This window comes from Pteropus vampyrus, unplaced genomic scaffold (assembly GCF_000151845.1).
Source record: "Pteropus vampyrus isolate Shadow unplaced genomic scaffold, Pvam_2.0 Scaffold15, whole genome shotgun sequence".
Lineage (NCBI taxonomy): Eukaryota > Metazoa > Chordata > Mammalia > Chiroptera > Pteropodidae > Pteropus > Pteropus vampyrus.
The window spans coordinates 14,445,011-14,461,227 of record NW_011888796.1 but is presented as its reverse complement, the minus strand read 5'-3'; the positions used below and the strand labels follow the sequence as shown (position 1 = coordinate 14,461,227).

General features: G+C 36.7%; 1 protein-coding gene across 1 annotated transcript in view; it reads right to left on the bottom strand.

Moving 5' to 3' along the window:
* Nucleotides 1–3,686: 3,686 nt before the first annotated feature.
* Nucleotides 3,687–16,217, bottom strand: part of L2HGDH (L-2-hydroxyglutarate dehydrogenase) — a 36,857-nt gene continuing 24,326 nt past the window's right edge. The window contains exons 9-10 of the mRNA XM_011385718.2: nucleotides 13,497–13,628; nucleotides 3,687–5,849 (exon numbers count right to left, since the gene is read on the bottom strand). Of these exons, the coding sequence (XP_011384020.1) occupies nucleotides 5,654–5,849; nucleotides 13,497–13,628 (328 nt within the window). The 3' untranslated portion in view covers nucleotides 3,687–5,653. The remainder of the gene's footprint in view (nucleotides 5,850–13,496; nucleotides 13,629–16,217) is intronic.

Sequence of the window (16,217 nt, the reverse complement as noted above, 5' to 3'; positions counted from 1 at the left end):
CGCAGCGTCCGCAGAGGAAGCGCGGCGGCCCCAGAGCCGGGGAGACACCCCCTCCCCGGCAGCTACCGGGACGGCGGCCTCCTTTCCCCGCGGCGGTGCCTGCTTTTCGGTGGTTCCTCCTTCTTTGTCTGGGTCCGCTGCCCGACGGGGTCCGCTGGCTTCGCCCCCGCCCCGACTCCCGCTACGACCGCGGCGGGCGGAGAGCGGCGGCAGCGGCTCCTCTCATCGTCTCATCTCCGCCCTCCCAATCCGCAACACCGCCCTGCTCAGCCTTCCCGAGTCACCTCCAGAGGGCCCTTGGGACCGACCGGGCGAGCGCGTCGGGCGAGCGAGCCACACTCTGGTGCGCACAGGGCTAGCGACCGCCGCCGCCCCTTCTGCAACCGCGCACAGGGCCGCAGGGTCGCCGCCGAGCTCTGGGTCCCAACCTTCGCCGCTCGGCCCGCCCCCTCGGCCCGAGGCTCATTATCCCAGGTCGCGGGAGAAGCCCAGCACGGAGCATGCGCGCCGCGGAGCGTGCGGAGCGCCGGCCTGGCGCGGGGGCGCGGAAATGTGGGGGCCCGGCCGCAGGAGTCTGCCTCTCCCAGGGACTTGCTGGGAGCCTGTTCCAGACTGACTCCCCAACTTCCTGCGTTTTACACAGACTCTCCCTCCTCTCGATCTGCGTTTTACACAGACTCTCCCTCCTCTCGACCTTCTCAAGACAGTCCTGACTCCTGCAGCGCCTCGAGCCCCAGGACTTCAATCGTGGGAAGCGGGATAGGGATATGAAGAGAAAGGGGCATTAGGGCTGGGCACGATATTTAACGTTTTTGTGTTCTACGTGGCTAATCTGTATATAAGAGATAGTAACTATTTCATAGAGTGGTTTGGGAACTGAAGGTGAGACGTGGAAAGCCCTTTAGCACACCTTGGGGTTAGAAAAGGCAAATGACAATTACGTTAATGAAGATTGAACTTAAAGAGCCTTCACTTGCACGGTCCCCTGTGTGTTCACAAAATCGTATCGTTTTCCTAAGACTATCCAAAGATATTTTTGAATTGTTTTCTTAATGGTGTCTTCCAAATTGTGGAGGCGTCAGGTCCCACAAAATCTGAATCTGCCCTTGTGGCCCAGCCATATTCAATAGCAACCCCAAAAAGATCCCCAGACCATAAGCTTTCCTGAGTTGAAGAGGAATGACTCTGGAAACTTTATTATCATAAACTTTATCCCACTAAAGATGCTGAGCACATGAATTATAATAGATTGTTCCCAGCCACCAGCAATGAGGAAGAGAACAGGGTGCAAAACAAATGTCTGTGCCTCACTTCAGTTCCAGGATAAGTAGCTAAGCAATTTACATCCTCTCCCCCCCACCCCACCCCGCCCCACCAAAACATCCACTATTTTGTCATTTGGCAAGATCAGCACGACAGAGTTACAATTGGAAAACTTAAGAGTTAAATTGTTCTAATCCAAGTATCCACTGAATCAAGAATGTCTTCTAATAAGTGGCGACATCCACATTCCCATGTCCTGGGGATAAAAGGTAGAATAGCGAAATGTTTATATTTCTCTAAGTAATCTTTCAATCAGTGAGGGCAAAGACTTTGGCTTACACAGTGTCTTTTCTCTCCTAAACTCCAGCCATAAACTGTTAAGCTGTCAAACTACTAGACTGTGATTGTATTTTCTTGTAGAAAAGTTGTTAGTGGGAAGTTTCATTCTTGGCCAAGGATATGGGAAGCCTTCCCTAGGCCAAATCTGGCTTGAGACACATTTTGTTTAGCCAAAGCTATATTTAAATTTGTTGAATTGTTAACATTTTAAAATCAAGAGACTTTATTTATCTGGATTTCCAGCTTCTCTTGACAAAGATCTGGCAACACTGGGCCCTGCTGCATTCCTACAAGAGAATAATCAGAAGACAGTGAGTAGTGGCTGCCCTCTTCAGCAAAGTATGCCATCCCATTTCCAGTTGGCTATATTCCCTACCTGGCACTCTTCACCGTTTTATGTAACCTGCCTAGTCTCTACAGGCATCTGAGTTGTGATCTCTGAGCTAGGCAAACAGAAATGTGATCCATGTGCGTCTGGAGGATAATCCAAGAATGACACCAGTAAAAAGTTTCCCAACCAGACAAATGGGCCATCTAGAAAAAAATACTGGATCTATACCCCCACACTCTACACTACGATGTGCCAAAGATTTAAATGTAAAAATAAAACTATAGAATAGTTTGTTTATAATTATTCTGTAATATAAATTATAATTATTTCTGAGTACAAAAAATCTTTCTGCTGTGATATAAAATCTAAAAGGTTGATACATTCTATTTTTTAAATGTATGCCCCCCCCCCAAAAAAAAACCCACCAGCTAAGCCAAAAAACAAATGACAAACTGGAAAAAATATTTTCAACTCATTTCCTTAGTTGTTAATTTTCCTAATATCTAAAGAAGTTCCTACGAATTAAGACTAAAACTCAGTAAGAAAAAAAGGATAAAGGATATGAAAAGATAGTTCAGAGAAAAGGAAATATGTCTCAACATATTAAAGATGTTTGACTTCATATTATGAAAAATGCAAATTTATATTATACCATTATCATTTTTACTTATTTGAATAGCACAGATCAAAAAGTTTGATTATACACTATGTTGGTGAGAGTATGGGAAAAGAGATACTCTAATATATTAGAGTGTAAATTGGTTCAACCTCCATCAAGGGCAACTTGACAATTATCCATGAAAATTGCAAAGGCACACACCCTTTGACCCAGCAAATTCTAGGAATATATTCTATAGATATACTTGCTCGGATGTGAAATGACTTAGCACAGGTTATTCATTGCAGTATCATTACAGCAAAAGCAAAACAAAAATACACTCAAAATAAACAATTTAAATAATCATTAGTAGGAATAGGGACTTGCTCAAAAAATAATCATAAATACATAGAATGAAACCTATAAGGTCACATAAAAAGAACCAGGTCACTGTGTTCAAGGCCATTTGAACATTCTCAAAGATACACAGCAGAGTGAAAAGAGCAGGAAGTATAATGTAATATTCAGAGTAGGTTACCATGTGCAAAAAAAATTAAGGAGATCACGCGCACACACACACACACACACAGACACACACACAATCTGCAAAACTGCACAAGATATGGGCAATTCTTGTTGCCTCAGGGATGAGGACTGGGTGGCTGGAGGAGAGAGGACCTCAGTGTACCTTTTTGTGATGTTTGAATTCTCAACTATATGAATGTTGTATTTATTCAAAACAGTAATTAAAAGTCATTTTTTTTTAATAAAAAATTTCTAACCTCATTATAAGCACCTGCTTCAAGTGTTAAAAATGAAAGTATTCCACCTAGGAAGACTGGGTGCTGTATGCATAAAAATAAGTAAATAAAAATAAATAAATAAATAAAAATGAAAGTATTAAACACACTAAGTGCTGTCCGTCAGTAACCAAAGCAATATCACAGAAAACAAATGTCATTGTTGCTCACTTTCACGGTTCATTGCTGTAGCTAACGTTGGTTCTCTTACAGTCCACCTGCTGGAGAGAAGTTGGAGCAGGTACTCAGATAAATCGTTTGCCCTGTAATGGGGAGGCTCACGCCCAGAAGCCGACCCCCTGTAAGAGATAGCATACCAAAAATGTTTTCCCAAGAACTAGGATTTTTAATAAAATTCTGAAAGATTGATTTATTTATTGGATTTCCCCCACCCATAAAAGCACATGAATTATAATAGGGGGAAATCCAATAAATATACATTCTCCTATGGAAAAGAAATAATGTTCCCTGGTGCTCAGGGGTATGAAGATGACACTGAGGTCAGACAAATATTGCCATCACTTCCAGATGGAAAGCCATTTTTGTGAGAAAGAGCTCCACTTTTTACCCAAAATATAACTACTCTACCTGATTTTTCTATTGTATGCAAAGACAAAAATTTTGTTAAATATTGGCGGCTACAAAGCTATGATAGTTCAAGTTTTACAAACAAAACTTTATCTGAATCAGAGTTTTTATGAAACTAAAAATTATGTTCATAACACCAAGGCTAAAATATTTTTACTAAAATATTTTTAATATTAATATACATTTTCTTCTTAGAAACACAAAACTTTTAAATATTATATCAGTATCACACAACAAACCCCTATTGACATAAATACAAAATGTTTTACAAAGAGACTAACCTACCCATTCAAAACACTTTCAATTTTTTCACTTGTAATTTTGGAGGGTATAGTAGAGAACCACATGGAATGAGGGTACTTTAATTAGGACAGTTATTTTTGTAATTTCAGTCTTTCACAGCTTAGTGCATATGTAGTCCTGCTGCTGATGAAATAGAAAATTGTAATATTTTCCATCTCTTAATAGTCTTGTAATGGAACAGAAAAATATCCTCTGTGTCACATTTCTTGAAGGAATCGGTTGTTATGAAGAACTATTAGGGTTTGTTTCCTCTGTGAATGGTTTCTGAATGCTTCTAATATGCTCATCCCAAATTTCAAATAATTGCCTAGTCTATTTACCTGGGATGTGTGCTACTTCTTGAACATGAGCTGATGATGTGTAGCTTTTTGAATTAATGGGATGAGGTAGCTCAATCAATGTAATCACCAAGGCTTGAAATGAAAAGGAAGAAAACAAAAGTTTTTCCTATCAACCAAAATGCACATCCTTCTAACTCATCCATCACACAGCTTTGGAGTGATAAAAGGAAAGAAAAAAATCAAGAGTAGATTAATCCTGAGAGAGTATATGTGAGGGAGTGGATAAAAATGTCTCACCTAAATGGTGGTCCTGTAATAAAAGTTTCCCCAATCAGTAGGCTGCCATATTTTCATTTATATTTCTACTTTCCAACTTTCTGAATTGCAAGAATCATTTCACAGATACCAAACACATTTATATAGTATGTAATGTACAATCTGGCGCTGGCCAAAAATTTTAAATACTCATGAAGTATACATGCATGTAAGGCACTTTTGCGGTTTACAAAAGTGAATGCCTCAAAGTTAGGTATTTTCCAAAAATGAAGAAATATCCTCATAAAAGTTTATAGGATCCCTGAAAAACCAAGTAGGCATAGATCATCAGTGATCTTGGCCAAAATTTGTGAATCTTGGTGTAACTGAAGAACAGAGATATGAGGTAAATAATTTTTTAAATTACAGAGTTTTGTATATCAGTGCCAGGATTCTAAAACTGTTCTCATAAAAACCTATCAGTTCTAAGTTCTTCTATTTTCTCAACCACAGAAAACTGATGAGTTGTCAACAAGCATTCACAGTGTACTGCTGTTTAGATTTAGTGATGACTCTACACCAACCCATTTATAAAGAGACTGGGAATAATAAAGGCTTTGAATTTCTCTGCAAAGTTTGTTCTTAGAAATATTAAAGAAGTCAGGGATTCAGGACAGATACAACTGTACCTTTCCTCTTTACTCACAAAGTATAAGAGCATGGACTTTAAAAAATAATTATTTCAATGTTATATCATTTTAACAATTCAGTGGTTATCTAAATGAGAGATCTAAAAATATTTTCAAGCCATTTTTCTTAAAATTAAAGAATGCAATTAGTATATTCTTATTGCTGAATGTGGAGATTAAAATGCATAAATAGCTCCTTTCATTATTTACAATTTAAATCTCTGTTGCACTTCATCTGCAATCATTCCAGAAATTGCAAGGGAAGACGTAGCAGCAGGGGAAGGTGCATTTCTCACATGAAGAATGCGATTTCCAATAACCCCAACTCCTCCATCAAATACAAAATCTTCTATCAGATTTCCATTTCTATCCAGGGCTTGGGCTCTTACTCCAGCTGGTCCTCTGCAAAGCCAAGAATGGTAGTCAACTGACTGGATAAAATAGGACACTTTAAAAGTCAGCATTTTCAAAGTACTCTTGAAGCAATAAAGCCTTCTTTATTCTTCTAAATGCACAATCATGTGGAATCAACAGGTTTGTATTTAGCCAAAGACTGTCAGTTGTAGCCTGTAAAACTTACATCCTCAGCCTAGAGCATAATGCCGGCCACTTCACAGTGCCAATAAATGCTTATCAAATGAATATACAAATAGGTAAGTTAGTTATAAATAGCTGTTCTTTCCCAAAGTAGCAGATAAATCCATATTTAATTAGAATAGATGTATTTTTTATTTAAGTTTATAAAATGAATTTGTTATAAAATTAATGAGAATAATAAGGCTCTTCTGATTAATACAAAGCAATGAAAGCAAGAGATATGCATGTCAGTTGCATTCCTATATCTGGTACAGAATTCTACTTTGTGTGTGTATTTTGTACACTATTAAAATTTATGGAGAAAAATGTTTTCAAATGGCAGCGAGTCCTTTTTGTAGTTTGTTTTTATTTTTAACGGTTTAGCCTTCAATATCAGGATAACTTTCAATTAATTAAACAGAGATGACAGGAAAAGCACAAAAATTAACTTGGTAGCATATTAATACAGTAAGAGCCTTTACTACTAAAAGTTCTGTTTTATAACACTTGAGTTTACAAATTAGATTTTTTTTTTTGTTTTTAAGATAGTTTAAAAATTCACTGATGAAATGTGAACAAAATATTTTTGAAATCCAAACGCGTCTTCATTGAAACTATTCCAGAAAACCCAGTTTGAAAACAGCTGCCTCATACCCACTGCCAAGACTCAAGAAATCAGGCAACAATATTAAACACTTTTATTGATTCTGCATTGGACCAATGCAGATAAGTACTTGAGGAAGATACGAAGAACAATACAAGAGCACTGCCCTCTAAGACCTCAGCCTGGCAGAGGAGAGATAATGATAATAATAGCTATTACTTACCAAGTGCTTACTCTGTGCTAGGAATTCTCTCATTGAATCCTCACAACAACTCTAAGAATTTATATTTAACAGCAAAGAAACACAGAGTCATTAAGCGACTTGCCTGAAGTTACACAGCTAGATGCTTCATTTGTAGAAAGATAAATAAAGATTACAACAAGGGTGAAAGGTTCTATAATAAAAGTAAGTACCTGCTCTACAGAAACTTGCAGGAAATCTGGGCAAGAGATTTTTGAGCTGTAAGGATTTCCAATTAAGAATCAGATATAACACTTAGAACACAAAATAGAATACGACCAAAACTAAAATTTCTTCGGGTAAGGATACATATCAGTGTGTCAGCCAGCATGTGGCCTATGTCATACATTTTATATTTCTGGTTTTTCACAACTCATCAAAGCAGCATTTCTCCCCTTTTCTTGGACAATGCTGCTGCTTCTGTTGAGAGTTTCTTTTATGAGTTTCTTGTCTCTCTCTTTTTATCTGGCAGAAAGCCAACATGTAGGGGACACACAGTGGCATAACCAGCCACTGATGGTGAGTGTTCAGAGTAAAACTTTCCTTTCTATAGAGGTTTAGTTAGTACATTCCTTTTACTCCTTCTAAATAAATAAAGTTAATACTAATTAACTACAGTTAAAAATGTGTCTACTTATTTTGCTTACAAACACCAATTATGTTCTCAAGTTCCCTATATTCCTGCCTAAGTGTTCAAGACCTGTAATTTAAACTATAAAAAACAATATACAATATTAAGTTTTTCTAAGGATCTCACTTTAGTTCAAACTAAAGTAACTATTTAACATGAAATCTTTAAACTATCAAGTTCCTCATGTTCTCTCTTCAGTACCTAATGCAGCTTCAGGGGTTTTCTTTGTATGATTACATATAGGCATTCCCCCTCAGAATACCTCAGCTTGAAATGAGAATCATAATCTGAAATTTCAGGTAAGATAAACCATAAACGTCTTAAGGGTAAGGACAGCACCTTGTACAACACCTCTTCTTCACTCCTATTTCTAGATTTGTATCTTGTATATAGGAAGTATTCAATAAGGTCAGAAACTTTTAATTTTTTGACTTCTAATTTTTAAAAATTCTATTTTAATAGATGAAAAAACAAACATTTAATGGTTTAGCACTATTTGTAGCCATGTATTTTATTATATTTGTAGCTAATTTTAATGGGAATGTACATCCTAGACCCTTAAATATGTCCAGACAAAATAGGTAAATATATAACTCATAGCACTCAGTCATCTGAGAAGCACTGTATTTACTGTTTTATTGTTCTGTGACAGGCATTATCCGGTGGGCTAGAAAACATCTATGACAGGGTACACCTGACATCTTTGGCCAGTTCCAAATAAGCTAAAAGTAGAAGTTCACATGAGCATATTTAAATTTAGAATGGTGGTATGGGGGAAAGTAAACAGTTCCATGTTAATTTCTAAACATGAAGGAAGGGTATTTTGGCTACTAATCTTCAACCTAACTGGATTGTGACAAGAGAAATGTGGTTTAGGGCTTAGGACATTTTCAGCCTTTGTAAATGTTTTTTGAGGTCTTGAATAACACAAATATTCTGTAATGGGAGTGGGGGAGTTCTAGAAATCCATTCAATCAAGTATTATTCAAATTTCCTATATTTTATTTGCTTGATCTCTTCTATCAATAGACATGTCTTAGAATCACCCACCACAATTGTGGATTTATTGATTTCTGCTTGTAGATATGTTAGTTTTTGTTCTCTGTATTTCATATTACATGCATCAAATTTAGGATGACTTTCTTTATCTCTAATAATAATTTTGCCTTATGATGTATTTCATTTGAAATAAACCCAGTACTCATCTTTCTTCTAATAAGCATTTGTCTAGCACATAGATGGAATTTTTAAAATCTGACCTGACAATCTCCACCTTAACTATTAAGGACATCTACATTTATTGTAATTATTGGTATGTTTGATTTCTACCATTTTATTGTATGCTATTTAACCTGATTATTCTGGAGTTTTCCCACCTCCTTTCTTAAGTTTTCCCACCTCCTTTCTTCCTTACTGTGTTTTCTATATTTTTTTCCTCCTTCACCTGATTTGGAAGGCAAATAATCGTTTCCATTTTTGTGTTCAGTTTTATTTATTCAGGTGGGATTCATTGTGTATCCTGAATTTTATGTATTTTTTGTAAATTCTAGAAAATTCTCAAATACACCTCTTCATACTATTGCCTCTTCTCAATTTCTCTGGAACACCTATGTCATACAGGCTAGAATCTTCTCATTTTCTTCTCCACATCTTTTAATTTCCACATGATGTATTTATTTTGCAATATTGTTTTCTGCATTCTTCAGATTTAACTTTCAACTTATTAATTTTCTCTTAAGATTTAACCAGCTGTCTAACTTAGTTATTTGAGTTTTAAAATTTAAGATAAGAACTATATTTTTCATTTCTAGAAATTCTAATTAGTTTGTTTCCAAATGTGCCTAGCGGTTGTTTTTGGTTTGTTTTGTTTTTTGGTCTTATTCTTTTTCATGTTTTCCATTCTTTTTGTTTTTAATTCACTGGAGCATATTCACTTTATGGTGCCTAAAATTACTATCGCCCAAAGATGTGAGGGATCTAATTCTGGTATTTATTCTATCCGCTTAGTCTCACTTATGATGCTTTGCAACTTTTGATGGTAAATTTCTGTTCAGCAGGGAATGCTATGGGAGTTGGGTTGAGGTTTTGTCCCTTCACAGAGGTTTTACATTTGCTCCTATCAGGTATTCCAGGTTCATTGCTATCCTGGGAACACTTTTTTTTTTTTAATGAAATTTTTAAACATGTACAAGAATAAAATGAACAGTCTAATAAAATCCCAAGTACGTATTATCCAATTCCAATAATAATCAATACACAGCCAATCTTGTTACCACTCGCTGTCCACCTCTCTCCACTGGATTATTTTAAAGCAAATCCCAGGTGGCACATCATTTCACATCAATGTATATTTCTTTTAAAAGGATTCTTAAAAATAATAATAATGCAAAATGAATAATTGCTTAGTACCAACAATATTCAGTCTGTGGTGAAATTATCCTGATTTGCACTCTCTCTCTCCCTAATCTATTTAATGTGAGAGAAGGAGGGAGAGGGAGAAATGGTTAGTTTGAAGCAGGATCCAAATAAATCCGGACCTACTTTTCAAACTAATTTCTCAGCTAAGATTCCTAGATTAAGCTGGGTGTTATAAATTCAAATCCCAAGCACTTGTGAGGACAGGCCCGGGGCTCTAGATTTTCAGGAGATTCCATCTACCTCACACTCCCCACTTCCCTCAAGACCAGGACAGACAAAATTCTTTAACGCTTTCTGGTGCCAAGGGGAATTGTTTTCCTAGAATTCCTTTTCACTGAGGGTGTAGCCCTTCAAGGGTCCCTGGCTTTACACTGGGGTCTCAGTTCCAACTTTTATAGACCCAAGGCCTTTTTTCTAGTAGTTGAGTGAAAATTAAAATATAAGTCCCTAATGTTTTATATCTTGTTTTGTGTGGTAGATACATGAGTCTATACAATTGTCAAAATTCACTGAGTACTTAAGATCTGTATTGTTTTACTGTATGAAAATCACATAATATCAATTAAAACTAAAACTCACATATTTATATCAAAACTAGCAAATCCTCTCTAGTCCTCCTGGACAGCATCAGAACCAAGTCCTCTTAGTACTTGGGTTTTCAATTTCCTCTTTGTTTTTGCTCCTGAGATGGCCCCTTACTTTTTTGCATTCTCAGCTATATGTAGTTCAAAAGATTTTTATTATTTTTTTCTCCATACTTTCTTAGTATTTTGTAGTGTGAGGGTTACCAAATTCTCTAGACTAGTGGTTCTCAACAACAGTAGATTTTGCCCCCTAGAGGACATTTAGAAATGTCTGGAGACATTTTTGGTTGTCGTGACTAGAGGAGTACTGCTGGCATCAAGTTGATAGAGGCCAGGGATGCTGCTAAACCTCCGACAATGAACTGGACAGTTTCCCACAACAAAGAATTATTTGCCCCAAAATGTTAACAGTGCCAAGACTGACAAACCCTGATCTATATTACCTTTACTGCAAGCATATTTGGCTTTCACCTTTGCATTTCACAATGACACAGTATGATCTTTAGAGCTATCACTCATGATAAAAACATCTTGCTTAAATAAGAAATTCCCCAAAGAAGAAATTTTCAAAGTGAAGGGTGGGGAATAAAGGGGATCTTGGCATATACATCTTTGTCTTTTACATCCTTACAATGCTTAACAAATAGAAACTGCTGTTAGATGACCATGTCAAAATTAATCACAGAATAAATTTAAGGACTTTGGAGCTAAAATTAAGAACCTTAGAGGTCATGATGTTACAATGAGAAGTTTGTACACCTAATGAATATATTTGACAAATTATAACTTTACATTCCAATGTTCACCAGTAAGTTATTGCCCAAGATGCTCTGGCTAGGCAATGAGAAGTCAAGCCAGATGCCCTTTGGTGGTTACTGCAATTTAAGGACACCAGCCTGAGCTAAATAATTCACTGAAAGCACTGCTTCGGTTCCCTTTCACTATCTAGAACTGCTTAATTTGCTTCTGCCTCAATACTAATGATAGGGATTGATGATTTTACTATAGTGCAAGATAGGCAAGACTTGGACTTCAAAATGTAGGAAAGTCTATCGATCTTTGTTGTTATTATTATTTAATATGTCAGGCATGTTACAATAACATAATCGACACCTATTTTTTTACGAAACAGCTTAAGAAATAAAGCTATTAAGAAATAATAGCCCCCATGGAACTCTCTGAATCCCACTCCCTTTTCTCCCCTGAAGTAACTATCTCCTGAATTAGATGTTTACCACTGTACTTGTTTTTATTTTCACATTACATGTGTGATCCATAAATATATGATATTGCGTAAACTTATATAAATGATATCAAACATATCTTCTATAACTTCCTTTTTGTTACTGATAATTTCCTGCATACGATAGCTACAGAAATGGAGTAAAAGGGAAGGAGTAAATTGCTAAATATGTACAGCTTCTCTGTCTCCAAAGAGAAACTCATCTGTGATTAGACTGAATTTGTCCCTAAATGTACCTGCCTACAGTGCTGTATTCCCTCCTCTACTACTTGCCACTGAAACTGGTAACTGAAATTCACACCCTTATACCCACAGAGGAGTGTTCACCAAAACCCACAAGCCCCAAGTCCAGTTCTACCATATGAAATTCACTGGTATAAAGAGTTTTCCTCAGGCTTCTATGAAAGGGTGGTAATTAAATATGGGTAGTGAATTCACTGCAACTGTTTAAACACAGAATTCACTATCCCCACCTATTGTGTTTTCCAAGGAATACTAGTAGCAGTGACAGACACCAGATTTGACCAACCTATTTTCAAATATAAAACATTGCAAGTTGCTAAAGTGGACCACTGAAAACATAAAAGCCTTTATTTATAGGTGAGTGAAAGAAAATAAAACCTAGATATTTTTATCCCTTCCATTTCAGAAGATAAGTAGAGGGGCGAAAAAGATAAGAGCAAAAACATTACCTGGGTTTTAACAGTTCTTCTAAGGATTCAAAGAGGCTGGTCTAAGAATGATACATTCGAGTCAGATTTAGACCAGGATGCTCCCCTCAGGGAGACAGCTGACATGATTATTGCTCTCTTCCCAGATACAGAGTCAAGCTGCTGACATTTTACACCAGGTAAGTTCAGCAGCTGTTACTGAGACAACAGACACTTAGCTGTCTAGAAATTCAGGGGATGGATTCACAAAGGAGGGGTACTTCAAAGTACGCTGTTGATTAGGCCTAACGAATGGCTAGTTCAGGGAAAAAGGTGAACACCCTAAAAATATCACCAAAGAGAAAAGGAAATAGTGTGGGTAGTATTTAGGACAATTTACAGATCAAGTCCAGAAAGCCTTTTATCTTTAAGAAAAAAAAAACCATTTTAAGTAATCCTTCCTTTGCCTCATTTCCTTGTTACCCACATAACAAGGACTCAGACTGATGGTTACCACACTACTTCCCACTTCTGTCCTGCAAATAAAGTCCCTGAGTGGAGTAGGACCCAAGAAAGAAAAAAAAAAAAAAACCAGTAGAGAAGAAATAAGCTAAGATGCTAGGTATAGGAGTGTGTTTCTAAAAAGTTTTAAGAATCAATCAAAATAGATGTTTTAATGTGTTTATTACCTAACTAGTTAACATGGTGATCATTGATTTTAACTGAATTAAAGATAAAAGGCTTTGGAATCACAAGAGGCAGAGGCCAGGGGGATTTTAAAAGTTTTAAGCAAGATGTTTTTATCACAAGTGATAGCTAGACACAATGGCGAAGGCGGCATCACAATACAGCTGCAATGAAGATTTCAGTTTAATGCTATAAGGTAGTCTAGATAATTATAAATGGACCTAGTTCAAGCACTAGGTCCATTTATAATTTATAAGGGCCAATATAGGCACTGCAAAGGGAACTCAACAACGTGTTGGGAGAGAGCACACAAAGATTCAGTGAATACAACTGTCTGAAAGTATGCTTACGAATCACCACCTCAAAAGTTCACCCAGGTCATGATTGTATGTACAATCCTATGGTTTTTCTTTACCTAAGTATATCGCTGATAGTAATCTCAGGAATAAACTTTTGAAGGTGCTTCACTGTTGCACTGAGAAAACAGGCTTTATACATTTCATTGACTCCATAGGAGAAATTCTGGAACGCCAGTTTAATCAAGCCACTGAAAGCAAAGAAAATAAAATCTTTATGAGAAAAAAGGAATTTTTTATTACTATAAAACACCTTTACAACTATTAGATTTAGATGGGGGGAGGCATCACAAAAATCTAGTCAAAGTCAGAAAAACCACATATTAAAAGAAAATCAACTTTTGGCCAATAAAAGAAGGAAACTTCACCAAATGAATACCTTCCAAACTCCAAAGGTAAAAACCTTTCAAACTCAAATTCCCAGGGAACACTGGTTTCAAACTAGGATTCTATAAAGCCTGCCAACAGCAAGGCTTTCTAATACAAATGTTTCATGCTTTCAAAACACACTTAAAAGGCATTAGCAGATCTTGAAATCGGGGCATTAAAGAATAGGCATTTACCCTACTTTTCTTCTCTCAGCCAGAGGTAAAATACCCTAGTAGTGATCCTCATGTGGGACTAAAGAGCCTATGTATATATATTTATTTTTTTCCAAGCACACATGCTGGGAAGCCCCATCCTAAACCTCCTGCTTCAGAATCTGTGGAAGGCAAAACTCAAGTACAGTTTAAAAAACTTTCTAGTAATTTTGATATGAAACCCGCTGGAGAGCAAGCAACACTGCTAAAAGGACCCCCAAAAATACCTCATTGAGTTCTTACAATAATAAAAGAATCTACGTACCAGATCAACACAATATTATTGTTAGCTTTCCACAAAAGGAAATAACTTTGGCTATCAGAAATTTCTCCAGTGGTTTTCAAAATGATAGTAACTGGTTTGAAATGATCTTATCAGAGTGAGTCATCTACTGATTTTAAGAGAAATTTCTTTCTTTTTTTTTTAAACTCAACTAGAAGTTTAGCAAAACAAGATTTAGATTGTCAGATGTGTGACTAGTTCTTAGTCTTGTTCTTTTAAACCAAGACATAACCCTGAATTATCAAGATTTTCTTGAAGTAGTTAAAACATTATGCTTATTCCACAAAGTTCTTAATTTGGACTAATTAAAAAATCAATATATCAATCACAAATATGAAGATTTACCCAATAAACAGAATATCAAGAAAGACAAAATTTCCCACATTAAAAATATAAGCACATAAAATCATTTTTTTTAAGTAAATAAAGTTACCTCTTGGTAATTATATCCACAATATCTCTGGCACTGAAGTCAAAGGGTTTGTAGCCCTCTCGTTTAAAGGCAAGAACTGCATTAGGCCCTAGCCAAATACTGCCATCCATCCTTGGTGTAAAGTGAACTCCTAGGAAAGGAAACCGGCTATCTGGGACCTACGGAATTAACACAGCGAAGAGTTGTTAGCCTCATTTCATACTGCATTTTAGTATGTGCTCAAACATTTAACTGGAAATATAAATCGCTTTCTTCCCATGCATTTAATTTTCATTACTTTGACCTGTACTCAGATATACTTTTCTACTTACATGCTTCTGCTTAGAAATGCCAAGCAGGAAACACTGATACTACTGGTACTAATATACACTGTCCCATCTATTCCTCTTCCTGGGTAAAGAAAAAAGAACTGTCCTACTTCAGGTTATTCCCTGCCCTGCCCTGCCCTCCCCTCAACCCTCTGCCTCCCAACTAGGGATATATGTGGCTGGCAAGTAAAATCAGAGCTGTCAGAAAAACACACATTTATAGCACAGGTTTTTTAAAATTGGAGTGTTATTAGGTTGAAGCAGATGAAATGGATGTTTTGGGAAGGTCAAAAACAGTAAGTAGCTAAATACTAGTAATTTCAACCTACTAGTTCCAGACAGAAGGAACTCTTCATTTAAAGGGCTCTGTTGCCTATACCATGAAACTATAGAGTGGCCACATCCCTTTTCTGAACCTATAGTTAGTGAACTGAAAAAGAGGGTTGGGTATCTGGGTATGCTAAAAGGAAAAGTTCCCTTATGAGTGCTCCTTCCACCAGAGAGGAAGAAGAATCAATCGGGTTCTCTTTTGATAGCCCTTCCCAAAGTAAACTCATGTTTTCTAGAGACATGTACTTATGGGCAATTAAGTATAATTTAATGATTATGATATCAGAATAAAGATTTAGGGATATGACATAAGAGAAACAGGTGAAATGCTTACACAAAAAGCCCTTCAAAAAACTGCTTACTTCTGAACCAGATAAAAGTTGTTTCATTCACTTTTTGCCAATAGTCATCTTGAGAAGGGTGAGAAGGCAGGAGCATCATTACCTACCGGATAAATATTTCCTTTTACAAGATAGCATTTTTCTGGCTTCAAGAGCAGGTAATCTCCCCGGAAAGGTACAATTTGAGGATTGGGATTGCAGCCACTCAACTCAGAAATACGGTCTGAGTAAAGTCCTGCACATGTCACAACATATTGACATTGAACTTCCTCTCCCTAGTGCAAAAGAAATGAATAGTGATTTGTAAGAAGCAGAGAGGAGAAGAATAAATCAAGAATAGAAAAACAGATGATAGAAAAGATAATAAGGGTATAGAAATAGATTTTTTTTTTGTTTTTATTCCTTTTAAAACAGAAAATTAAATACAAGTATCAGCAAAATAAATTCTTCAGCATTTAGGTGGCAGCTAGAAACTTAGAGTAGTGGCATGCAAGAGGATGTCAC